Below are 27,038 nucleotides of genomic sequence, written 5' to 3'. Positions count from 1 at the left end.
TATATATATATATATATATACATATATATATATATATATATATATATATATATATATATATATATATATATATATATATATATGTATATGTATATGTATATGTGTGTGTGCGTGTACATATATAGATATATAGATATGCAAGCATTCATAAATATCTACATATCTATCTATAGTTATATGAATAGGAAAACAGGCACAATAAGAAATTAAAATAAACATAACGTTTCGAAATCGCAAGAAGTTCCTCATCAGACGGATGAATAACCAGAATGAACATCCACATCGGTTATTCATTCGTCTAATGAGAAACTTGAGTTCGAAACGTCACGATATATCTTTATTTTTTATTGCAGCTGTTTTCCTATGCAAATTTGTGTACACATTATTGTATTTGTTTCATATATATATATATATGTATATATATATATATATATATATATATATATATATATATATAGAGAGAGAGAGAGAGAGAGAGAGAGAGAGAGAAAGACAGAGAGAGAATGTGCAGCGGCGGAGCCAGCCTCAAAAATAGAGGTGGGGGGGGGGGGGTCCAATGTATAGGTAGTCTAAGCACGTGCAGAATACTCATTGCCAAAATCAAACTTGTAAGAAAGTAGAATATCATAACTACACGTTTTGGCAACTTTAACAAATTTGACAACTTTGGCAAGTCTTTAACCCCTCCTCCTTTATTATTATTATTATTATTATTTTGGAGAAATCTCGTGGACCATCTTTTTGAAAAGTGGGGGTGGGGGACCGGACCCCCTATTCCCCCCGTGGTTCCGCCACTAGATATATGTATACATTATATATATATATATTATATATATATATATATATATATATATATGTATATATATGTATATATATGTATATATATAATATATATATGTATATATATAATATATATATATAATATATATATAATATATATATATATATATGTATGTGTGTATGTATGTATGTATATATATATATGTATATATATATATATATATGTATATATATATATCTTGCTCTGATTAAACTTTTTGAAATCAAAGAACCATCACTCAGACATCAGTCAGGCATTCTTGGAGGGCTGCACCCCAATGTTCACCTCTTTCTTATTACTTCGTTTTATATATAAAGTATATATAGTAATAATAATATATATAAAAATATATATAATAATAATAATGATAAAATACGTTTCCATTTATCAAAAGTCGTTGGACAAAAACATTTTGATCAAATAGAAAAAGCTTTTATAAAAATGGTCCGTAATAAGTAAAGTAGCTCGGATATCTTCCACAATATGAAGTGATTATCTGAGTACTGCACAGAGAACAGCGCTATATGCGTAATTTCCCAACTGTACTTGATGGATATTTAGATAAAATAAAAAGCAAACGTGGTTTGCTTATTAACTTTCTCCTGGAAGATGAAGTTAGACTACAAACAAAATTAACATTTGATTGACTTGATAGGCGGACACAACAGAAGTGACCTTCAGCGGTCAACGCAAGCGGCGCGGCAGCTATATAAAGAGGGCGGCACTTCCCACTAAGTCACAACATTCTCAACCTCAACATGATGCGAAAGGTACTGACTTTGTGCTGGTGCTTCCTGTGACATTTGAAGGTATTAAGACGTGGGAAAGATTTTTAAGTTCCTTTATTAACGCTATTCTATTCGCCAACAGGTAGGCTTGGTGCTGGTGGCAGGCGTGGTCGCCCTCGTTTCAGGAGATATCAGTCACCACGTCAAGAGTTCTCTGCACCACCCACTAGGTCACCATGCTGCTCCGCTACATCATGTAGCCCCTGTACACCATGCTACCCCAGTGCACCATGCTACCCCAGTGCACCATGCTGCCCCTGTACACCATGCTGCCCCTGTACACCATGCTACCTAATGTAGGATATTTTTTTCCCACTAAAACCGATCCTTCAAGGTAGATACATGACCTATACCATGTTATGTAAACGTCACGATGTGCTGTGCATTTTTTCGGGTATTACGCAAATATAGCTATCCGTATTACTTTAAAAATGTTCAGTTATATACACATACATATATGGATGTCTATATATGTAAAGAGAGTAAGAGAGTGATAAACATTTTATTTGAAAAGTTGTCAAACAGCAATGTACATGCTCTAAAACAGGCTTTTGAAAAATATCTCTTGATTTGAGAAGGACTTCATTAGGAAATCCACTGAATGTGTTTGGAGAGCTGCACTAAAAATCTATTTATTGATTTTGCTTATACATGCAGATACATACATACATACTTATATACACATATATGAGTGTATACATTTATATACATATATGTGTACGTGTACATGCATGTATACATGCATACATTAACTATATATCTATGCATATATATATATATATATATATATATATATATATATATATATATATATATATATATAAACAAGGTTTGTCAGAAAAGCTTCCGGACTTAAGTCATAGGGGGATCGTTCTCTGTTAGTTCTTGTCACAGGGTCAGACGATCAGTCGACATGCCTACAAACAGATACTGCAGCATTTGCCTCGTTCAGTGCGTCAGAAGAGGCGAGAGTTGTGGCAGGACAACTCGTGGCTGCTTCGCCATCACAACGCGCCTGCTCACAGTGCCCTGAGCAACCGACGGTTCCTGGTCGAGAACAGCATCGCCGTGCTGGAGCAAACACCCTACTGCGGATTATCCTGGAAGAATCCTTCCAAGAGTGCATGCAAGCGGCGCTGAGGAGGATAGAGTACATTACGATTCCAGGGGATTAAATGGGGAAAGTCTTAGTGTGACGTTTGGGTTTGAAATAAATCTTTTGTGACATCTGTCGTTGAACTTTTCTGACACATCTCGTATATATATATATATATATATATATATATATATATATATATATATATATATATATATGTATATATATATGTATGTATGTATGTATGTATATGTAGTCTTAATTAAGTTTATGTACCTACAAACACATATCACACTCACTTTAATCTGTTTGAATTTCATGAATTAAGAGGACCAGTGTTCAGAGTATCTGAATAACTTTCTTATCATTACATATGTAAACACGGAGAGAGAGGAAACGGGAAAATATAATTTGACTTATGGAAAAGTTGCAATATTCAAAAGATTGCTTTTGGATAGAACTATTTTCATTGATTAATTTTATAAACAGGGTGTGCAATACAGAACACAAAGGGTTTTACCGTGTTCTATAATTTAATGTAATGATTTTGTTAGTGTACAAAACACAGCTCTATGCATAGCCTTGCTATAGTAATTTACTACCTTCGAGATTATAGACTAATATTATTCAAATGTCATTTAAGGCATATTTTTGATGTCCTAACAATGTTCTCGTCGTACATGGAACATTAATAATTTTCGTCTACCTGTTATATTCCCTTCTTTGTAATCTCTGTGACAGCTGATAAGACTTTCCTTATCTGGGCTGCACGCTGGAGATGGTTATGGAGATCTGCATCGGCGAAGCGACCGACCTTGCCACGGGAACAAATTCCAACGGAAAGAGGATGTTCAGTGGACTGCCACCTGATTCCCTGCTCTTCAGTCCGGGTTTCCAAACTGCATTTGATGAACATCTATCTATATATAGCAAACTTAGTTTGAAAGTTCTTTTTCCTGCAAGATGAAGTTGTAGTCCGAAGTTAATATTGGATTGCATTGTATGTAAGTTCAGAGAGCTTTCTTTAGGCGGACACAACAGAAGTGACCTTCAGCGGTCAACGCAAGCGGCGCGGCAGCTATATAAAGAGGGCGGCACTTCCCACTAACTCACAACATTCTCAACCTCAACATGATGCGAAAGGTACTGACTTTGTGCTGGTGCTTCCTGTGGTATTTGAAGGTTTTAAGAATTGGGAAAGATGTTGAGTTCCTTTATTAACGCTATTCTATTCGCCAACAGGTAGGCTTGGTGCTGGTGGCAGGCGTGGTCGCCCTCGTTTCAGGAGATATCAGTCACCACGTCAAGAGTTCTCTGCACCACCCACTAGGTCACCATGCTGCTCCACTACATCATGTAGCCCCTGTACACCATGCTGCCCCTGTACACCATGCTACCCCTGTACACCATGCTGCCCCTGTACATCATGCTGCTCCTGTACACCACGGAAAGGGATATGCTCCTGTTTATCATGATGCAAGTTTTCCTACTGTTAGTGCATTGATAATCGTAGTTTTGAATCTCAATTTTACATTTTCTTAAATTTGGGAAAGATTTTTTATATAGGACAATGACGCCTCCATATAAGACTAAAACTGCGTCCTGATAAAACCTTGGTGATTCTCCACTCTCTTCAGACGCCTCCACACTACGCCTTCGAGCACGCCGTCCACGACGACTACGCCGGCACCCACTTCGGCCACTCGGAGGCTCGCGACGGCTACAAGACGGAGGGCAAGTACTTCGTGCACCTCCCCGACGGCCGCGTCCAGACCGTCACTTACTACGCCGACGAGACTGGCTACCACCCCACCGTCTCCTACGAGGGGACGCCCCACTACGACGCCCACGCAGCTGTCCCTGCCAAGGCTTACCACGCCCCTGAGCCAACATATCACGCCCCTGAGCCTGCATATCATGCCCCAGTTGTTCCCACCTATCATGCCTAAGAAATATTCCTTGAGTATGAAAAGTACAACGAACATTGTCAATATTTAAAAGACTTTTCTATAATAAAATGAAACTTTGAAACTGATTCTTTGACTCAAACAACAACCTATTCAGTCAAAAATCTCTTATAGACAAAGAAATTCCAGTTGCTTTATTACAAAATATATTTCCTAATGTAGGATATATATTTTTTCACTAAAACCGATTCCTCAAGAAGGATACATGACATATACCATTTTCTGAAAATATCATGATGTGATGTGCGCTTTTCGGGTATTTCGCATATATGGCAATCCGTATTACTTTGAAAAAGGTTCATTTATACACACATACATAATACTAATATATATGTATTTGTATGTAAAGAGAGTAAGAGAGCGATAAACATTTAATTGAAAAGTTTATTCAAACAGCAATGTACATGCTCTAAAAAATGCTTAAGCCTTTACTGAGGTGAACTTTTGATTTGAGAGGGATTTCATTAGGAAATAAACTGAATGTGTTTAAAGAGCTGCACTAAAAATATCTTTATTGATTTTGCTTATACATGCATAGATGCATACATACAAATTTATATACGCATATGTGTATGCATATATACATGTACGTATACAAACACACACATATATATGTACGTCCATATACATATATAAATATACCCACACACATGTATATATACATATATACATTAGCTATATATCTATGCATATATATAATATATATATTTGAATATACACATATGCTGTCTTATGAACCATATTCATGTTGACACTGATCCATCGGGGTGACGACGGCCTACGTTTTTCTGTATACAGGAAGCCTACAAATAAAGACGATTATATCCACCATTACTCCGCCTACAGCCATAACACGAAATCTGGGGTTGTAATTGGCTTCTTCCTCTGGGCACTGAGAATCTGCAGCCCTGAGTTTCTTGAGACTGAGGTTACATGTGTAATTAATTCTTTCATGAAACATTAATATCCCAAATGTCTCCTCTAAACCTCAGAAAGAAGACGGAGAACATACTTATGGAATCTTTTAACTTTACTCATATTACTTCAATGTAACGTTTCCCAGGCGATTAGCAAATGCATAATTAAGTTGTCGATCAGTCTGTAGTTATATCTAACTACAAACACGTATTATACACTTATTTAATCTGATTGAACTTATTGAATTAAGACCATCTATCAGACATATCTGAAATACTGCACCCCAGTGGTCACGCTGTCTGAGTAACTTTCTTAATATTTCTTATGTAAAAAGGAAAGAAAGCAAACAAGAAAATATAATATGAGTTATCATGGAGAAGTTGCAATATTCAAGACTGCTTTTGGTCAGAACTATTTTCATCTATTAACTTTTAGAAACAAGGTGTGTATTAAAGAATACAAAGGGTTTTGACGCATTCCATAATTTAAAGCAATAATTTTGTTGTTGCACAAAACATTACAATATGCGTAGTCTTGCAATAGTAATTTACTACCTTCGAGATTTTAGACTTATAGACCATCAGATAAGGGATATCTCTGATGTTCTAATAATGTTCTCGTCGTACATGGAACCTTGAACATTTTCGCCTACCTTATATGTTCCATTCTTTGTAATCTCTGTGACAGCTGATAAGACTTTTCTTATCTGGGCTGCACGCTGGAGATGGTTACGGAGATCTGCATCGGCGAAGCGACCGACCTTGCCACGGGAACAAATTCCAACGGAAAGAGGATGTTCAGTGGACTGCCACCTGATTCCCTGCTCTTCAGTCCGGGTTTCCAAACTGCATTTGATGAACATCTATATATAGCAAACTTAGTTTGAAAGTTCTTTTTCCTGCAAGATGAAGTTGTACTTGGAAAACGTTAATATTTAATGGCATTGTATGTAAGTTCAAAAACTTTCTTTAGGCGGACACAACAGAAGTGACCTTCAGCGGTCAACGCAAGCGGCGCGGCAGCTATATAAAAAGGGCGGCACTTCCCACTAAGTCACAACATTCTCAACCTCAACATGATGCGAAAGGTACTGACTTTGTGCTGGTGCTTCCTGTGACATTTGAAGTTTTTTTAGAATTGGGAAATATGTTGAGTTCCTTTATTAACGCTATTCTATTCGCCAACAGGTAGGCTTGGTGCTGGTGGCAGGCGTGGTCGCCCTCGTTTCAGGAGATATCAGTCACCACGTCAAGAGTTCTCTGCACCACCCACTAGGTCACCATGCTGCTCCACTACATCATGTAGCCCCTGTACACCATGCTACCCCAGTGCACCATGCTGCCCCTGTACATCATGCTGCCCCTGTACACCATGGAAAGGGATATGCTCCTGTTTATCCTGATGTAAGTTTTCCTACTGTTAGTGCATTGATAATCGTAGTTTTGGATCTCAATTTTACATTTTCTTGAATTTGGGAAAGATGTTTTATATAGGACAATGACACCTCCATATGACTAAAACTGCGTCCCAATAAAACCGTGGTGGTTCTCCACTCTCTTCAGACGCCTCCACACTACGCCTTCGAGCACGCCGTCCACGACGACTACGCCGGCACCCACTTCGGCCACTCGGAGGCTCGCGACGGCTACAAGACGGAGGGCAAGTACTTCGTGCACCTCCCCGACGGCCGCGTCCAGACCGTCACTTACTACGCCGACGAGACTGGCTACCACCCCACCGTCTCCTACGAGGGGACGGCCCACTACGACGCCCACGCAGTCGCCCCTGTCAAGGCTTACCACGCCCCCGAGCCAACATATCACGCCCCTGAACCAGTATATCACGCCCCTGAGCCTGCATATCATGCCCCAGTTGTTCCCACCTATCATGCCTAAGACTAAGGAAATATTCCTTGTGTACGAAAAGTACAACGAACATTGTCAATATTTAAAAGACTTTTCTATAATAAAATGAATCTTTGAAACAGATTTTTTGACTCAAGCAACAACCTCCTATTCAGTTAAAAATCTCGTAGACAAAGAAATTCCTGTTGCTCTGACACAAAATACGAAACATTTCCTAATGTAGGATATTTTTTTTTCTCACTAAAACCGATCCTTCAAGGTAGATACATGACCTATACCATGTTATGTAAACGTCACGATGTGCTGTGCATTTTTTCGGGTATTCCGCAAATATAGCTATCCGTATTACTTTAAAAATGTTCATTTATATACACATACATATATGAATGTCTATGTATGTAAAGAGAGTAAGAGAGTGATAAACATTTTATTTGAAAAGTTGTCAAACAGCAATGTACATGCTCTAAAACAGGCTTGAAAAATATCTCTTGATTTGAGAAGGACTTCATTAGGAAATACACTGAATGTGTTTGGAGAGCTGCACTAAAAATCTATTTATTGATTTTGCTTATATATGCAGATACATACATACATACTTATATACACATATATGTGTGTATACATTTATATACATATATGTGTACGTGTACATGCATGTATACATGCATACATTAGCTATATATCTATGCATATATATATATATATATATATATATATATATATATATATATATATATGTATATATATATGTATATACATGTATATATATATGTATATATATGTATATATATATGTATATATATATATATATATATATATATATATATATATATATATATATATATATATATAGTGTCAGAAAAGCTTCCGGACTGATGGCACTGCGAGTTCTTGCCACAGGGCCAGACGATCAGTCGACATGTCTACAAACAGATACTACAGCGTTTGCTTCGTTCAGTGCGTCAGAAGAGGCGAGAGTTGTGGCAGGACAACTCGTGGCTGCTTCACCATGACAATGCGCCTGCTCACAGTGCCCTGGGCATCCGATGGTTCCTGGTCGAGAACAGCATCGCCGTGCTGGAGCAAACACCCTACTGTGGAGGATCCCGGAAGAATCCTTCCAAGAGTACATGCAAGCGACGCTGAGGAGGATAAAGTACATTATGATTCAAGGGGGATTTGAAATAAATCTTTTGTGACATCTGTCGTTGAACTTTTCTGACACATCTCGTGTATATATATATATATATATATATATATATATATATATATATGTGTGTGTGTGTGTGTGTGTGTGTGTGTGTGTGTGTGTGTGTGTGTGTGTGTGTGTGTGTGTACGCATATACATATGTAGTCTTAAAAAAGTTGTCCATGTACCTACAAACACATATAACACTCACCGTAATCTGATTGAATATAATGAATTAAGAGGACCATCAGTCAGACATATCTGAAAGACTGCACCCCAGTGTTCAGAGTATCTGAATAACTTTCTTATCATTACATATGTAAAAACGGAGAGAGAGAAAACAGGAAAATATAATTTGACTTATGGAAAAGTTGCAATATTCAAAAGATTGCTTTTGGATAGAAATATTTCCATTCATTAACTTTTATAAACAGGGTTTGTAATACGGAACACAAAGGGTTTTGCCGCATTCTATAATTTAATGTAATGATTTTGTTATTGCACAAAACACAACCCTATGCGTAGTCTTGCTATAGTAATTTACTACCTTACAGACTATTATAGACTATCATTTAAGGGATATCTCTGATGTCCTAAAAATGTTCTCATCATACATGGAACTTTAATAACTTTCGTCTACCTTTTATATTCCCTTCTTTCTAATCCCTGCGACAGCTGATAAGACTTCTCTTATCTGGGCTGCACGCTGGAGATGGTTACGGCGATCTGCATCGGCGAAGCGACCGACCTTGCCACGGGAACAAATTCCAACGGAAAGAGGATGCTCAATGGACTGCCACCTGATTCTCTGCTCTTTAATCCGGGTTTCCAAAATGCATTTGATGAACATGTGCATATAACAAACAAACTTGGTTTGAAAGTTCATTTTTTCCTGCAAAATGAAGTTGTACTTCGAACGAAGTTAATATCTAATTACATTGTATGTAAGTTCAGAGAGCTCTCTTTAGGCGGACACAACAGAAGTGACCTTCAGCGGTCAAAGTAAGTGGCGCGGCAGCTATATAAAAAGGGCGGCACTTCCCACTAACTCACAACATTCTCAACCTCAACATGATGCGAAAGGTACTGACTTTGTGCTGGTGCTTCCTGTGACATTTGAAGGTTTTAAGAAGTGGGAAAGATTTTTAAGTTCCTTTATTAACGCTATTCTATTCGCCAACAGGTAGGCTTGGTGCTGGTGGCAGGCGTGGTCGCCCTCGTTTCAGGAGATATCAGTCACCACGTCAAGAGTTCTCTGCACCACCCACTAGGTCACCATGCTGCTCCGCTACATCATGTAGCCCCTGTACACCATGCTACCCCAGTGCACCATGCTGCCCCTGTACACCATGCTACCCCAGTGCACCATGCTGCCCCTGTACACCATGCTACCCCGGTGCACCATGCTGCCCCTGTACACCATGGAAAGGGATATGCTCCTGTTTATCCTGATGTAAGTCTTCCTACTGTTAGTGTATTGATAATCGTAGTTTTGGATCTCAATTTTACATTTTCTTGAATTTGGGAAAGATTTTTTATATAGGACAATGACGCCTCCATATAAGACTAAAACTGCGTCTTGATAAAACCGTGGTGGTCTCCCACTCTCTTCAGACGCCTCCACACTACGCCTTCGAGCACGCCGTCCACGACGACTACGCCGGCACCCACTTCGGCCACTCGGAGGCTCGCGACGGCTACAAGACGGAGGGCAAGTACTTCGTGCACCTCCCCGACGGCCGCGTCCAGACCGTCACTTACTACGCCGACGAGACTGGCTACCACCCCACCGTCTCCTACGAGGGGACGGCCCACTACGACGCCCACGCAGCCGCCCCTCACCACGCCCCTGCCAAGGCTTACCACGCCCCCGAGCCAACATATCACGCCCCTGAACCAGCATATCACGCCCCTGAGCCTGCATATCATGCCCCACTTGTTCCCACCTATCATGCCTAAGAAATATTCCTTGAGTATGAAAAGTACAACGAACATTGTCAATATTTAAAAGACTTTTCTATAATAAAATGAAACTTTGAAACAGATTTTTTGACTCAAGCAACGACCTATTCAGTCAAAAATCTCGTAGACAAAGAAATTCCAGTTGCTCTGACACAAAATATGAAACATTTCCTAATGTAGGATATATTTTTCACTAAAACCGATCCTTCAAGAAAGATACATGACTTACACCATTTTTGGGGGGTATTCCGCATATATAGCTATCAATATTATGTTAAAAAGGTTCAGTTATATACACATACATATATCAATATGTCTATGTATGTAAAGAGAGTAAGAGAGTGATAAACATTTTATTTGAGAGGGACTTCATTGGGAAATAAACTGAATGTGCTTGAAGAGTTGCACTACAAATCTCTTTATTGATTTTGCTTATATATGCATATATACATACATACATACTTATATACACATATGTGTGTCTATACATATATATGTACGTCTACATGCATACATACATATATATTTATATATATGTCTATAGACATACACACAGACATATATATCTACATATACTCACACACATGCATATATACATGCATATAATAGCTATATATCTTTGCACAAATAATTAAACATACATATATATATATATATATATATATATATATATATATATATATATATATATATATATATATATATATATAGACGAGGTGTGTCAGAAAAGCTCCCGGACTGATGGCACAGGGGGATCGTCCTCTGCGACTTCTTGCCACAGGGCCAGACGATCAGCCAACGTGTCTACAAACAGATACTGCAGCATTTGCCTCGTTCAGTGCGTCAGAAGAGGCGAGAGTTGTGGCAGGACAACTCGTGGCTGCTTCACCATGACAACGCGCCTGCTCACTCACAATGCCCTGAGCAACCGACGGTTCCTGGTCGAGAACAGCATCGCCGTGCTGGAGCAACCTCCCTACTGCGGAGGATCCCGGAAGAATCCTTCCAAGAGTGTATGCAAGCGTCGCTGAGACGGATAAAGTACATTACGATTCAAGGGGGATTTGAAATAAGTCTTGTGACATCTGTCGTTGAACTTTTCTGACACATCTCGTATATATATATATATATATATATATATATATATATATATATATATATATATATATATGTGTGTGTGTGTGTGTGTGTGTGTGTGTGTGTGTGTGTGTGTGTGTGTGTACGCATATACATATGTAGTCTTAAAAAAGTTGTCCATGTACCTACAAACACATATAACACTCACTGTAATCTGATTGAATATAATGAATTAAGAGGACCATCAGTCAGACATATCTGAAAGACTGCACCCCAGTGTTCAGAGTCTCTGAATAACTTTCGTATCATTACATATGTAAAAACGGAGAGAGAGAAAACAGGAAAATATAATTTGACATGGAAAAGTTGCAATATTCAAAAGATTACTTTTTCATTGATTAACTTTTATAAACAGGGTGTGTAATACGGAACACAAAGGGTTTTGTCGCGTTCTATAATTTAATGTAATGATTTTGTTACTGCACAAAACACAACCCTATGCGTAGTCTTACAATAGTCTTTTACTACTTTATAGACTATTATAGACTATCATTTAAGGGATATCTCTGATGTCCTAAAAATGTTCTCATCATACATGGAACTTTAATAACTTTCGTCTACCTTTCATATTCCCTTCTTTCTAATCCCTGCGACAGCTGATAAGACTTCTCTTATCTGGGCTGCACGGAGATGCTTATGGAGATCTGCATCGGCGAAGCGACCGACCTTGCCACGGGAACAAATTCCAACGGAAAGAGGATGTTCAGTGGACTGCCACCTGATTCCCTGCTCTTCAGTCCGGGTTTCCAAACTGCATTTGATGAACATCTATCTGTATATAGCAAACTTAGTTTGAAAGTTCTTTTTCCTGCAAGATGAAGTTGTACTTGGAAAACGTTAATATTTAATGGCATTGTATGTAAGTTCAAAAACTTTCTTTAGGCGGACACAACAGAAGTGACCTTCAGCGGTCAACGCAAGCGGCGCGGCAGCTATATAAAGAGGGCGGCACTTCCCACTAACTCACAACATTCTCAACCTCAACATGATGCGAAAGGTACTGACTTTGTGCTGGTGCTTCCTGTGGTATTTGAAGTGGGAAAGATGTTGAGTTCCATTATTAACGCTGTTCTATTCGCCAACAGGTAGGCTTTGTGCTGGTGGCAGGCGTGGTCGCCCTCGTTTCAGGAGATATCAGTCACCACGTCAAGAGTTCTCTGCACCACCCACTAGGTCACCATGCTGCTCCGCTACATCATGTAGCCCCTGTACACCATGCTACCCCAGTGCACCATGCTGTCCCAGTGCACCATGCTGCCCCTGTACACCATGGAAAGGGATATGCTCCTGTTTATCCTGATGTAAGTCTTCCTACTGTTGGTGCATTGATAATAGTAGTTTTGGATCTTATTTTTACCTTATCTTGAATTTGTGATTTTATATATATATATATATATATATATATATATATATATATATATATATATATATATATATATATATATATATATGAAAATGACGCCTCTGTATAAAACTAAAACTGCGTCCCAATAAAACCGTGGTGGTTTCCTATTCTCTTCAGACGCCTCCACACTACGCCTTCGAGCACGCCGTCCACGACGACTACGCCGGCACCCACTTCGGCCACTCGGAGGCTCGCGACGGCTACAAGACGGAGGGCAAGTACTTCGTGCACCTCCCCGACGGCCGCGTCCAGACCGTCACTTACTACGCCGACGAGACTGGCTACCACCCCACCGTCTCCTACGAGGGGACGGCCCACTACGACGCCCACGCAGCCGCCCCTGTCAAGGCTTACCACGCCCCTGAGCCTGCATATCACGCCCCAATTGTACCCACCTATCATATCTAAGACTAAATCCATTTTCTTTTAAGAAAAGTACAACGAACATTGTCAATATTTAAAAGACTTTTCTATAATAAAATGAAACTTTGAAACTGATTCTTTCACTCAAGCAACCGTATATTCATCAGAGTCCCGTTAAGGAAAAGGAATTCCTGTTCCTCTAATACATAATATGACATTTCGTAATGTAAGATATCTTTTCACTGAAACCGATCCTCCAAGAAAGATACAAGACGTATACCATTGACAAAAATGCCATGATGTGATGTGCGTTTTTAGGTACACTGCACATATGGTTATCCATTTATCTCATTTCTTTTATTCAAAAAGATTCACTCACACACACACACACACACACACACACACACATATATAAATGTATATGTGTATGTGGAAAGAGCCAGAGAACGATAGGGTGAATTTAAAAAATTAAGTAAACTAGCAATTTACGTGCCAAAAAACAGGCTTGAGGAAAAAAGCCTCTATCTGGATGAACACTTGATTTGAGAGGGATTTCATATGGGATTCAACCGGATATGCTTAGAGAGCTTCATGGGAAAGGTCTTCTTATAAATTGCTAACACATACATACTTATATATATTCATACATACACATAGGTACACACACACACATATATATATACGTAAATATATATATATATATATATATATATATATATATATATATATATATATATATATATATGTATATATGTATATATATATATATATATATATATATATATGCATATATAAACATTCATATATATATATATATATATATATATATATATATATATATATATATATATATATATATATATATATATACACATCCACACAAACGCGCACACACACATATACATATGTGTGTGTGTGTGTCTGTGTTTGTATTTCATTTATACATATAAATAAATAGACATCTATATCTATATCTCTCTATCTATCTATCTATCTATCTATCTATCTATATATATATATATATATATATATATATATATATATATATATATATATATAGAGAGAGAGAGAGAGAGAGAGAGAGAGAGAGAGAGAGAGAGAGTAGTCTCAATGTTGAACTAATGGCATAACGTTACATGTGGTTTAAGCACGTGCAGAATACTCATTGCCAAAATCAAACTTGTAAGGAAGTAGAATTTTATAACTACACGCTTTGACAACTTTGGCAAGTCCTTTACACCCCCACCCCCCCTCAACTTTTTTCTTTCTTTCTTTCTTCTTGAGAAATCTCGTGGACTATCTTTTGGAAAAGTGGGGGATCCGGACCCACCCCATTTCCCCCCCGTGGTTCCTCCACATTATATATATATATATATATATATATATATATATATATATATATATATATATATATATATATATATATGTATGCAGTCTTAATTAATCTATCAAAGTATAATATCTCTATCTATATACACATATCACTCATACACATAAATTTGATTTTAAATGATTACAGATCAATATACGCGCCCTGAAAAGATTTTACGTTTTATTTTATTCATTTTTTTTTTTTTTTTTTTAACTTACTGAAATCAAAGAACCATTAGACATCAGTCAGGCATTCTTGGAGCTCTGCACCTCAGTGTTCACCTCTGAACATCTTTATTATATCTTTATATATATATATATATATATATAAAGAAACAAGAAATTATGATTCCATTTATCAAAAATCATTAAACGGAAATATTTTGATCGATCAAAAACAGCTTTTATAAACAGGGGCGTAATAAGTAATCAAAGTAGCTCGAGTATCTTCCACAATCTGAAGTGAATATTTGATTATTGTAAAGAGTACTGCGCTATGTACGTAGATTTCCCAGCTGCATTTATTTAAATAAAATGAATAACAAACGTGGTTTGCATATTAAATCTCCTGCAATGTGAAATTAGACTACAAACAAAAATTGATAATTGATTGAATTGATACGTTTTCCTTGGGCGGACACACAGCAGTAATGACCTTCAGCGGTTAACGCAAGCGGCACGGCAGCTATATAAAAAGGGCGGCACTTCCCACTAAGTCACAACATTCTCAACCTCAACATGATGCGAAAGGTACTGACTTTGTGCTGGTGCTTCCTGTGGTATTTGAAGGTTTTAAGAAGTGGGAAATATGTAGAGTTCCTTTATTAACGCTATTTTATTCGCCAACAGGTAGGCTTGGTGCTGGTGGCAGGCGTGGTCGCCCTCGTTTCAGGAGATATCAGTCACCACGTCAAGAGTTCTCTGCACCACCCACTAGGTCACCATGCAGCTCCGCTACATCATGTAGCCCCTGTACACCATGCTACCCCAGTGCACCATGCTACCCCTGTACACCATGCTGCCCCTGTACACCATGCTGCCCCTGTACACCATGCTGCCCCTGTACACCATGCTGCCCCTGTACACCATGCTGCCCCTGTACACCATGCTACCCCAGTGCACCATGCTGCCCCTGTACATCATGCTGCCCCTGTACACCATGGAAAGGGATATGCTCCTGTTTATCCTGATGTAAGTCTTCCTACTGTTAGTGTATTGATAATCGTAGTTTTGGATCTCAATTTTACATTTTCTTGAATTTGGGAAAGATTTTTTTATATAGGACAATGACGCCTCCATATAAGACTAAAACTGCGTCCTGATAAAACCGTGATGGTTCTCCACTCTCTCCAGACGCCTCCACACTACGCCTTCGAGCACGCCGTCCACGACGACTACGCCGGCACCCACTTCGGCCACTCGGAGGCTCGCGACGGCTACAAGACGGAGGGCAAGTACTTCGTGCACCTCCCCGACGGCCGCGTCCAGACCGTCACTTACTACGCCGACGAGACTGGCTACCACCCCACCGTCTCCTACGAGGGGACGCCCCACTACGACGCCCACGCAGCCGCCCCTGTCAAGGCTTACCACGCCCCTGAGCCTGCATACCACGCCCCAATTGTACCCACCTATCATATCTAAGACTAAATGCATTTTCTTGTAAGAAAAGTACAATGAGCATCGTCAATATTTAAAAGACTTTTCTATAATAAAATGAAACTTTGAAACTGATTCTTTTACTCAAGCAACCGTATATTTATCAGAAAGTCTCGTTAAGGAAAAGGAATTCCAGTTCCCTTGATACATCATATGACATTTCGTAATGTAAAATACCTTTTAATTGAAACCGATCCTTCAAGAAAGATACAAGACGTGTACCATTGACAAAAATGCCATGAGGTAATGTGTGTTTTGAGGTACTCTGCACATATGGTTATCCATTTATCTCATTTCATTTATTCAAAAAGGTTCACTCACACACACACACATATATATAAATGTATATGTGTATGTGGAAAGAGCAAGAGAACGATAGGGTGCATTTAAAAAATTAAGTAAACTAGCAATTTACGGTCAATAAAATAGGCTTGAGGAAAAAAGCATCTATCTGGATGAACATTTGATTTATAAGGGATTTCATATGGAATTTAACCGGATATGCTTAGAGAGCTTCATGGAAAAGGTCTTCTTATAAACTGCTAACACATACATACTTATATATATTCATACATACACATAGGTACACACACACACATATATATATATACGTAAATATATATATATGTATATATGTATATATATATATATATATATATATATATATATATATATATATATATGCATATATACACATTCATATATATATATATATATATATATATATATATATATATATATATATACACATCCACACAAACACACACACACACACATATATATATATGTGTGTGTGTGTGTGTTTGTATTTCATTTATACATATAAATAAATAGACATCTATATCTATATCTATCTATCTATATACATATATATACATATATATATATATATATATATATATATATATATATATATATAGAGAGAGAGAGAGAGAGAGAGAGAGAGAGAGAGAGAGAGAGAGAGAAAGAGAAATATGTGCAGCGGCGGAGCCAGCCTCAAAAGGGGTGGGAGGAGGGGGGGTCCAATGTAGTCTCAATGACAACTTTGGCAAGTCCTTTACACCCCCCCCCCCTCAACTTTTTTCTTTCTCTTTATCTTCTTGAGAAATCTCGTGGACTATCTTTTGGAAAAGTGGGGGATCCGGACCCACCCCATTCCCCCCCGTGGCTCCTCCACTGGATATGTGTACATTATATAAATGTATATGTATGTATATATATATATATATATATATATATATATATATATATATATATATATATATATATATATGTGGTCTTAATCAATCTATCAAAGTATAATAGCTCTATCTACATACACATATCACTCATGCACATAAATTTGATTTTAAATGATTACAGATCAATTTACGCGCCCTGAAATGATTTTACGTTTTCTTTTATTCATTTTTCTGAACTTATTGAAATCAAAGAACCATTAGACATCAGTCAGGCATTCTTGGAGTTCTGCACCTCAGTGTTCACCTCTGAACATCTTTAACATATCGTTATATATATATATATATATATATATATATATATATATATATATATATATAAAGAAACAAGAAATTATGATTCCATTTATCAAAAATCATTAGACGGAAATATTTTGATCGATCAAAAACAGCTTTTATAAACAGGGGCGTAATAAGTAATCAAAGTAGCTCGGGTATCTTCCACAATCTGAAGTGAATATTTAATTATTGCATTGAGTACTGCGCTATGTACGCAGATTTCCCAACTGCGTTTATTTAAACAAAATAAATAGCAAACGTGGTTTGCATATTAACTCTCCTGCAAGGTGAAATTAGACTACGAACAAAAATTGATATTTGATTGAATTGATACGTTTTCCTTGGGCGGACACACAACAGAAGTGACCTTCAGCGGTCAACGTAGGTGGCGCGGCAGCTATATATAAAGGGCGGCACTTCCCACTAAGTCACAACATTCTCAACCTCAACATGATGCGAAAGGTACTGACTTTGTGCTGGTGCTTCCTGTGACATTTGAAGGTTTTAAGAATTGGGAAAGATGTTGAGTTCCTTTATTAACGCTATTCTATTCGCCAACAGGTAGGCTTGGTGCTGGTGGCAGGCGTGGTCGCCCTCGTTTCAGGAGATATCAGTCACCACGTCAAGAGTTCTCTGCACCACCCACTAGGTCACCATGCTGCTCCGCTACATCATGTAGCCCCTGTACACCATGCTACCCCAGTGCACCATGCTGCCCCTGTACACCATGCTGCCCCTGTACACCATGCTACCCCAGTGCACCATGCTGCCCCTGTACACCATGCTGCCCCTGTACACCATGGAAAGGGATATGCTCCTGTTTATCCTGATGTAAGTCTTCCTACTGTTAGTGTATTGATAATCGTAGTTTTGGATCTCAATTTTCTTGAATTTGGGAAAGATTTTTTATATAGGACAATGACGCCTCCATATGACTACAACTGCGTCCTGATAAAACCTTGGTGATCTCCCACTCTCTTCAGACGCCTCCACACTACGCCTTCGAGCACGCCGTCCACGACGACTACGCCGGCACCCACTTCGGCCACTCGGAGGCTCGCGACGGCTACAAGACGGAGGGCAAGTACTTCGTGCACCTCCCCGACGGCCGCGTCCAGACCGTCACTTACTACGCCGACGAGACTGGCTACCACCCCACCGTCTCCTACGAGGGGACGGCCCACTACGACGCCCACGCAGCCGCCCCTCACCACGCCCCTGCCAAGGCTTACCACGCCCGCGAGCCAACATATCACGCCCCGGAACCAGCATATCACGCTCCAGTTGTGCCCAGTTATCATGCCTAAGATCAGGGAAATATTCCTTTAGTACGAAAAGGACAAATAACATTGTCAATATTTAAAAGACTTTTGTATAATAAAATGAAACTTTGAAACTGATATTTTGACTCAAACTACAACCGTCTATTCAGTCAAAAGTTTCTTACTGACAAAGAAATTCCAGTTCTAATGTATAATAGGACACATTTCATGTTAAAGGATATACCATTTCACAGAAATCAATCTTGCAATTACGATATTATAAGTATATAATTTTCTCAAAGTCATGATGTTATATGTACTTGTTGATGTATCTCACACATATATTCATTTCCTCCTTTTAATAATTTAAAAAGGATTCGTTATATATGTGTACGTGGGTGAGCGAGAGGGGTAAGATTCATGTGAAATTTTGTCAAATGGTAATTGACATGCTCTAAAACGGCTACATATATATATACGGAAATGAACTTAACTGAACCACTAGGTCACAACATTCTCAACCTTAATAAGTGAAAGGTACTGGCTGTAAACTGTTGTCGTCATGATGTAACATACGCATATTGACTTTTGTAATGGTGCACTCATTCTATACATACACACATATGAATATATAATATATATATATATATATATATATATATATATATATATATATATATATATATATATATATATATATATATATATATATATAATATATATATATGTATATATATATATATATATATATATACATATATATATATATATATATGTATATATATATACACATATGTAAACATATATGTGTATGCATATCTATATATCAACATATATATATACACATTTATAGAGAGAGAGAGAGAGAGAGAAAGCTATCACTGCCCAAAAATAACTTTGCTTTTTTTGTTTATATTGAACCAGTCAAGAATATAAATTGGAATACCAAGTGCCTTAATATATGCCAGACCTGCTATTGTGTTGCAAACTGTTTACTTTACCTTGTCAAGATTCTGGTCAGATATAAAGACATTCCTTTTCACCCTCTTGTATCAGGAATTCACCTTCTGAGTTGCATGTTGTTCAATTAATGGTGAAAACTTCATCCCAAACATCAGAGACAGGTCGAAGTAGGGTGTATTTAGTGCAAATATTAATTGTGTTCAGGAATAAATATCTGTATATTTTAGCTTTCCACAATAAAAGACATATATAAAAACAATGTAAAGGACCTAATTTTGACTTATAATTCTGCAGTACACATTGAAAATTAGTCACTATAAAACTTTTAAGATGACTGGTTACATGTAATACAAAAAGCAAATGTTTAACCATTTATTTATAAGATGTATTTACATAAAATATTAAATAAATCCACAATATATTCTCCTATTCCAGCTGACACTGAAAAGGGAACAATATATATTTCCTGTACCAGATGTCGGCCTTCTCTTCACGTACAAAGACCACAATTCCCAGGCAAGTTTCATAATTGACCTTTCTGCAGTCAAAAGCCACTGTTCATCTTGGCCTTCCTTCCTTTCCTGCTATTAAATTCTACGCAGTCTAAGCCCCATGTTATTTACTCCTTCTCCTCCTTAATGGGTATGTCCTCTGCTGGCACATGGTCTCGGAATTTGGGGAACTGTTCCCAGGGGGCATTCAGGTCAAATTTTCGGAATTCTTGTGCCAATTCAAGGGGCTCCACTACCACTCGCTTAGCCTCATCATCATAACGAACCTGGAATGGAAGATAGGAGGCATCAGTACATCTGAGGTGATCTAGTGTCTGCAAAATTAAGACTGTATTGTATGCTTCACTTAGGTGGGTAAAAGGAAGTGGGAGGCTTTTTATCTATTTATCTATTGAATTGTAAAAAAATATATCTTAATGGACAATAATTACAACTGAAAGAGAAAAGAAAGAAAGCAAAAAATCCATGCACATGAAAATTTCAATAATCCATTTTCTATAGTAGGCTCCCTTAGCAAACCATAACATATTTTACTCCAAGACAAGAAGGGTTACAGCATATAGTATACCTCTGCAAGACTGAAACTTGAATAAACGGCCTCCCCCTACCCTACCCCATTACACTTGGCCCTTTTTACCTCAACGTAGCCAGAGAGTGGGAAGTCCTTCCTGAAGGGATGTCCCTCAAATCCGTAGTCAGTGAGGATCCTTCGAAGATCTGGGTGGTTGGCGAAGAACACGCCGTACATGTCCCACACTTCTCGCTCATACCAATTGGCGCCAGCATACACCTTAAGAAAATATTGATTACAATATTAAACGACAAAGATGTAAAAAATAAAATTGCTAATAACAATGAATACAATTTTCTTTCCTTAGTACTCTATAATTAAATGTCTTATCACAACAGCTATTTTAGACCCTAGTGTCACAAAATGCTTTAGTGTATTTTGTGTTGCTCTGTGTATGCGATCTTCACTCTTCTATCCTTACCCTAAAATGATGCCCCTGTAATTTTTTTCTTATTTTCTGAAATAAACAAATTAGTTTTTGGAATGCACAAATAAAAACAGCAAAAAAGGTAGCTTGTAACACTCCTCATATATTTAAGCTATTCCTGAATAAAATCAGTTCTCTTGTGCCATCCAAAGTTAATAACTACACTATTTTTTGTGCAATACTGCCACCCAAAGATAAAAAGGAGGGGGGGGGGAGATCAGGGAAATAGATTTTTGAACATGTACACTAACATACACATACTTTTTCTTTATTTGTATACTTTGTCTGTAACAAGATGTAGTAATAGTGAGCAGGATAATGTGAATGTACTGGAATTTCTTTTCCATATTTCCTGTACATATATTGGTTTTGTAATTATAAAAACAACCTATATTCTTCTCAGACTTTGAAATATTCATATTGCATAACATTCATATTGTAAACAATCTAAGAAAATACAATTATGTTACAATATCAAAATCATGTACAATATCAAAACCAATATTTGAAACAAATACAGAATTCATTAATGTGCGAGGAGTAAAATTTGTGAGGGTAAAACCTCTCTGCGAAACTCTGATAGGAGTTTGACAAACTTTATAAAATCTGTTTAAGGTTGAATATCATCAGGAAGGCAATTTTTTTTTTTTTTTTTTTTTTTCTTCCTCACATAAGAAAAAACTGTGTTAATATGAAAACTTATTATTTTGTAATTATCCCATGGGGGTAAAAACTCGCCCTTCTGATTAGTGTTGGCTTAGGAAAACAGGGAGCCTATTCAAGGCTAAATCACACACACATACACACACACACACACAAAAAAAAATTACCAAACCTATTAGTACATGCAAAGATGTAAAAAAGGTCCCATATAATGAAGATACATATAATCTTAACAATATAACTAATTTGCTCACACTAAGATAATCTATAATAATGGAAACTATTACAAAATTAGGGGGGAACTTTGACAGGTTACAAATTCCTCCCCCAAAAATAGAGGTAAGCTTATCAACCACGGGGGTTTTATCATGGCTTCTAGTTTAAAAAGAACGCAAAATGCACATAAATTTTACTCAATTTTGGGAAACCTTTTTTTTTTTATATACAATTCCTCTTTCCTTTATGCTCTACGTCTCTTTACATTCATCAGTATTTTAATTTGGGCTCATACAATGCAGACGTTTATAATATTCATGAACTGCCTCATATTCTACTAATGTATCAATTTCCTGCAAATCTTGAGGTTATTCTTGGAGGTGAAAATTCCTCAAAAATGCAAGCCCATGAATTCCATTTTCAGACTTTTTTAAGGTGAATGCAGAAGTCTTCAGCCTGAACACGGATGTTTAAACAGGCAATGTTTTCAATGCTTATATCAACAGAGATCTTTTGAAGAGAGACTATAGACTACGTAAATCATCATTTGAACCCCACAAAATCTTCAGGAAAGACAAAAAAAAAATCCTCCAGTTCATTATATATATATACACAAGAGATGCATGCTAGTCTTACCTCACAAGCGCTGTCGACTGGAGTCAGCTCATCGGTGTATGTCTTCACTCTGATTCTGGAGTTGAAGCGAACAGAGAGCAAGTTGTACACCACCTGCAAAATGATATTTCAATCAGCATGAAGTCCTGGCTATGGAAAAGCTATAAAAACTAAAAAAAAAAAAAATAATAATAATAAAATAAATAAATAAAAAATAAATAAATGAATAAATAATAATATATGAAAAATAGATTACGAAATAAAAAAATTAAATATATAAAAAATCCACCTGAAGTTTCTTCACCTGAAGAGGATTTTAGAAGGACCTGATAGATTATAATTTCAAATTCCTGTCTTGGTGTGGCTGTCTTTTATTTCATCTATGCGCACATACTACTGTTTATAATACAGACCTAGGATAAGCAACAAGTGAATATATATGACAGTAACACAAAGCATGTTAATGCATTTCAGTCAGAAGCTAAGGCATATATGAGACTTAGGTCTACCTATATACGTAAGTTATTCAAGTCAAAAGACACCAATAACTGGGAATGCCACAGGATTACAGTAAATGAAGGAAAATTCTATTTCTGAACAAAATCATTTTTCCTCTATAAACCAAATGAATGAATGAATGAATGAAAAAAAGGGACAAACCTCAAATCTGAAAGCTCTGCTGGGCATATCGACCCCACACAAGTCGGTCAGGCAGGTATACTGTCCGTTGGTGTGGTCTTTCAAGAAGGTGAGGACAGGAATCACACCTTCAGGAGCAATCAAGACCTCCAGCTCATTGCCTGCCGTAATTTGCACCTGCATAATAGATAATCAAATTAGTAGGTTTGAAAAATCTAAGTGAATGATGTTTATATAATGCAATGGTGTTTTTGGTGATGATATCTAGTACTATGTCACTCATGAATACCAAACAGCAATCTGAATTGACCTGTATTCCTTTATATTACATGATCAAATTATGTAAACTAAAAAGTAATTACTACCAAAATCAGGAAAAGTACTCCTGTGATTTTTCTATGTTACCAATGGTAAATTCTTACAAATCTAATAGTACTAAACTAATCCTGTTATGCTAGGAGAATGTGTTTCTAATGCTGATAATAATAATAAAAAAAAAACACTATAAATATATACTGAAAGAGTAGGGTGGGCGGGAATAGACAAGTGAAGCTAAGATTGGGTGCCCAAGAACGAGACGGAGGTAAGATATAAAATGGGCCTTGCTACCTCTCTTACTGAGATATGAAAGAGGAATAGGATGATCAGGCACCAACAATGTACTAAAAGAGGGGGTAATTGTCTGTGTGCACATTGAGCAACTAGCCAAGAACACAGCATGTAAGAATTTAGGGAATAAAGATTAACACATCTTGCTCAACCTAAAACAGTAAATCAATTACTTGCAACTCGTTTTCTGAGTTTCATTCAGCCCGTATCACTTAAAAGATAAAAAAAAGAAAAAAGTCATAAACTAAAAAAAATGTACTTACCTTCTGCACATATTTTGGCATGCATTCAGCAATATACTGTCCATATTCAGTCAGGGTCGTTCTCTCAACCGCATTCACGGGACGTATTGTTGCTGAAAAACAGTTTTTGTAAATGAGAAAACAGCCTGTAACAACTAAGATTCCATTTTTTAGTCATATGAAATTCTTAATCATCTATAGAAATAAATTACAAAAATATAAAATAAATAATCTTGAATAATTATTCAATCAGGTAACTTACGATGAAGAGTCTGCTCAGTGCTGCAAAAGCGTGCCCCAGCAACACGAGGCAACACTGAAAATACAAAAATAAAAACGTTGGGAGGCATACAGACATGATTTGTGAATATAAAATTTAAAATGAACAATACATTCAATTGATCATAAATTATCAGCCCCTGTTTTAATGCCTATCCCCAGTAAATTTGTATTAAGTTTAAAACACATCAGATAATACAATTCTAACATTTCTTGTATTCAAAATGTTTATAAAATATATCTATAAATATATGATTTAAGATAAACGATAATCTACCATATCACATATCATTCTTCCGTTAATATTGTCACTAATTCAATCACCTTTTTCGAGATTACACTTGACTTTTCAACCCCAGTGACCTTGGTGCAAACAAGTGAGAATGACATCATCCTGCAACTATGGGTATTGTGATTTTTTACTGAAATTTGTTGGAAATACTGAAAACTTTCAATTATGTACATGCTCATGGTGTTATACTGAAATCACTTAATTGTCCCACTTGCAGCAGTGAACGTAAGGTTGACTCTAGAAAAAAAGATATCCCCTGTGATAAATCTAGTGCTAGGATTATAAGAAAAACAGCGGTGTGCCTTTGTCCAAACAATCTTTAAAGACATCTGGCTTGACAAATCGAATCTGGACTTAGAAATGAACTTACAGTTTTGCCATATATTTCTGCGAAAAAGGATTTTAATAAGAACACATTAGAAATTAATTAAAACTTTTTTATTACAAAGTTTGGCTCGGATTTTTCATTTCTACACTTTCTTTCACTTTTCAGTTATGTAGTTTGGCTTGATTTTTTCGTTTTTACACTTTCCTTTGCTTTTTTAATCCAGACTCTCATTCGGATTTTGCATCTTTTAACCCTTAGCCGACGGGTGGCATGTATGTACATGCCATGGCTGTTGTGGACCGAAAGACGGGTGGCATCGCGTCATGCCCATTCCCGCGCCACTGGCTCGTTGGACGGAGTTTGTTTTTCTCCTATAGTAGCGGCTTCATTTATATGGTAAAGATTTTAGGCAATGGCACCTATAATAAAGGTAAACCTTCAAAATTTTAATATTTATATAAATTATAGTAAATTAAAAGCTTTTAGGTGCTAAATGTCGCTCATAAGCTACCGATAGAGCCGGGTGCAAACGGAAAACTGCCGATGCGTGCCAACAAGCCTGTCCATACATCCACTTGCCAAACATTTTTACCCGTCAGCATTGGGTTAAAATTTTCACTTATGATTCCACTTTCCCCTGTGTGTTCCCCGAGATTGAAAAAACATCATTACGTGCAGCTGTCTTACTTAGAAACAAAGGATGCCAACCATGCACAAAATGTCATATTGTATTATATCCTCCAGATGTGAATTTTTTAAAAAGATATCACTAGCCACACAGTTTGCAAACTTTACAATCTGGCCCAGCACAAGGCAAAAATTTCCCACAACACGATGTTCTCATTACTTGCCGCCCAGATTCGAGAGTTTGCAAACTGTGTGGCTAATGACAAAACTCTTTCTTTAAAATGTGCACCTGGAAGAAATCAGTAAGGTATATATATCAAATTCCACAAATTTCCGACATAAATTTTCTGGTTTCACTTTGTATTCCCATAGTCTAATAATTATCCCATTTAAAATGTGTCATATTAGTCATGCCTCATTTTGTGGTCTTCACTCAAGTGAAACACGCTGACGTTGCGGTTATTGAAGCGCTGATCTACTTTTTAGTGTGGCTGATCTTTGTGTTTGCACTTGTGCAGCTGGCACTATGCAATCTGGCCCACCCCCTGGCCATTATTTTTCTATGACATGTTCCTGCCACCTGCAACTAAAAATCTATTATATCAAGATATTTGCATCACCCTGTATCCCAGATTGGAAAGTGCTGTACGCACTTGGTATCTCAGCCACGGTTCTGGCCACGCCATTTGGAAAAAAATTTTACTCTCAGCCATGCCATTTAATAATTGGAGGCTTA

General features: G+C 37.2%; 7 protein-coding genes across 7 annotated transcripts in view; 6 read left to right on the top strand and 1 right to left on the bottom strand.

The window, feature by feature from the left end:
* Positions 1 to 4,341: 4,341 nt before the first annotated feature.
* On the top strand, positions 4,342 to 4,719 carry LOC138862489 (cuticle protein 7-like; the record flags this gene model as incomplete). Its single annotated transcript, XM_070124874.1, is given in 1 exon segment — positions 4,342 to 4,719. A coding segment is annotated over 1 exon segment (312 nt), but the record flags the coding sequence as incomplete, so codon positions are not given.
* A 1,843-nt stretch (positions 4,720 to 6,562) lies between these two features.
* Positions 6,563 to 7,573, top strand: LOC138862488 (cuticle protein 7-like). The gene is made up of 3 exons (XM_070124873.1): positions 6,563 to 6,676; positions 6,777 to 6,992; positions 7,152 to 7,573. The coding sequence occupies exons 1-3, from the start codon at positions 6,665 to 6,667 to the stop codon at positions 7,482 to 7,484; spliced, it is 561 nt and encodes a 186-aa protein (XP_069980974.1). The 5' UTR covers positions 6,563 to 6,664; the 3' UTR covers positions 7,485 to 7,573.
* A 2,041-nt stretch (positions 7,574 to 9,614) lies between these two features.
* On the top strand, positions 9,615 to 10,672 carry LOC113825535 (cuticle protein 7-like). The gene is made up of 3 exons (XM_070124872.1): positions 9,615 to 9,726; positions 9,827 to 10,096; positions 10,258 to 10,672. The coding sequence occupies exons 1-3, from the start codon at positions 9,715 to 9,717 to the stop codon at positions 10,600 to 10,602; spliced, it is 627 nt and encodes a 208-aa protein (XP_069980973.1). The 5' UTR covers positions 9,615 to 9,714; the 3' UTR covers positions 10,603 to 10,672.
* A 2,047-nt stretch (positions 10,673 to 12,719) lies between these two features.
* Positions 12,720 to 13,604, top strand: LOC113825524 (cuticle protein 8-like). The gene is made up of 3 exons (XM_070124871.1): positions 12,720 to 12,739; positions 12,828 to 13,043; positions 13,265 to 13,604. The coding sequence occupies exons 1-3, from the start codon at positions 12,728 to 12,730 to the stop codon at positions 13,553 to 13,555; spliced, it is 519 nt and encodes a 172-aa protein (XP_069980972.1). The 5' UTR covers positions 12,720 to 12,727; the 3' UTR covers positions 13,556 to 13,604.
* A 2,001-nt stretch (positions 13,605 to 15,605) lies between these two features.
* On the top strand, positions 15,606 to 16,557 carry LOC113825536 (cuticle protein 7-like). The gene is made up of 3 exons (XM_070124870.1): positions 15,606 to 15,631; positions 15,731 to 16,072; positions 16,235 to 16,557. Exons 1-3 carry the CDS (start codon positions 15,620 to 15,622, stop codon positions 16,523 to 16,525), a joined length of 645 nt encoding a protein of 214 aa, XP_069980971.1. The 5' UTR covers positions 15,606 to 15,619; the 3' UTR covers positions 16,526 to 16,557.
* Positions 16,558 to 18,489: 1,932 nt separating this feature from the next.
* Positions 18,490 to 19,575, top strand: LOC113825522 (cuticle protein 7-like). Its single transcript, XM_070124869.1, has 3 exons — positions 18,490 to 18,519; positions 18,619 to 18,888; positions 19,041 to 19,575. The coding sequence occupies exons 1-3, from the start codon at positions 18,508 to 18,510 to the stop codon at positions 19,362 to 19,364; spliced, it is 606 nt and encodes a 201-aa protein (XP_069980970.1). The 5' UTR covers positions 18,490 to 18,507; the 3' UTR covers positions 19,365 to 19,575.
* A 1,066-nt stretch (positions 19,576 to 20,641) lies between these two features.
* Positions 20,642 to 27,038, bottom strand: part of ND-30 (NADH:ubiquinone oxidoreductase core subunit S3) — a 7,136-nt gene continuing 739 nt past the window's right edge. The window contains exons 2-7 of the mRNA XM_027378358.2: positions 25,039 to 25,092; positions 24,798 to 24,889; positions 23,947 to 24,102; positions 23,308 to 23,400; positions 21,432 to 21,584; positions 20,642 to 21,060 (exon numbers count right to left, since the gene is read on the bottom strand). Coding sequence (XP_027234159.1) covers positions 20,902 to 21,060; positions 21,432 to 21,584; positions 23,308 to 23,400; positions 23,947 to 24,102; positions 24,798 to 24,889; positions 25,039 to 25,092 — 707 coding nt within the window. The 3' untranslated portion in view covers positions 20,642 to 20,901. The remainder of the gene's footprint in view (positions 21,061 to 21,431; positions 21,585 to 23,307; positions 23,401 to 23,946; positions 24,103 to 24,797; positions 24,890 to 25,038; positions 25,093 to 27,038) is intronic.

The sequence above is a fragment of the Penaeus vannamei genome, chromosome 9 (genome assembly GCF_042767895.1).
Source record: "Penaeus vannamei isolate JL-2024 chromosome 9, ASM4276789v1, whole genome shotgun sequence".
Classification (NCBI taxonomy): domain Eukaryota; kingdom Metazoa; phylum Arthropoda; class Malacostraca; order Decapoda; family Penaeidae; genus Penaeus; species Penaeus vannamei.
The sequence above is the reverse complement of the archived record's forward strand: the minus strand, read 5'-3'. Positions and strand labels throughout refer to the sequence as shown.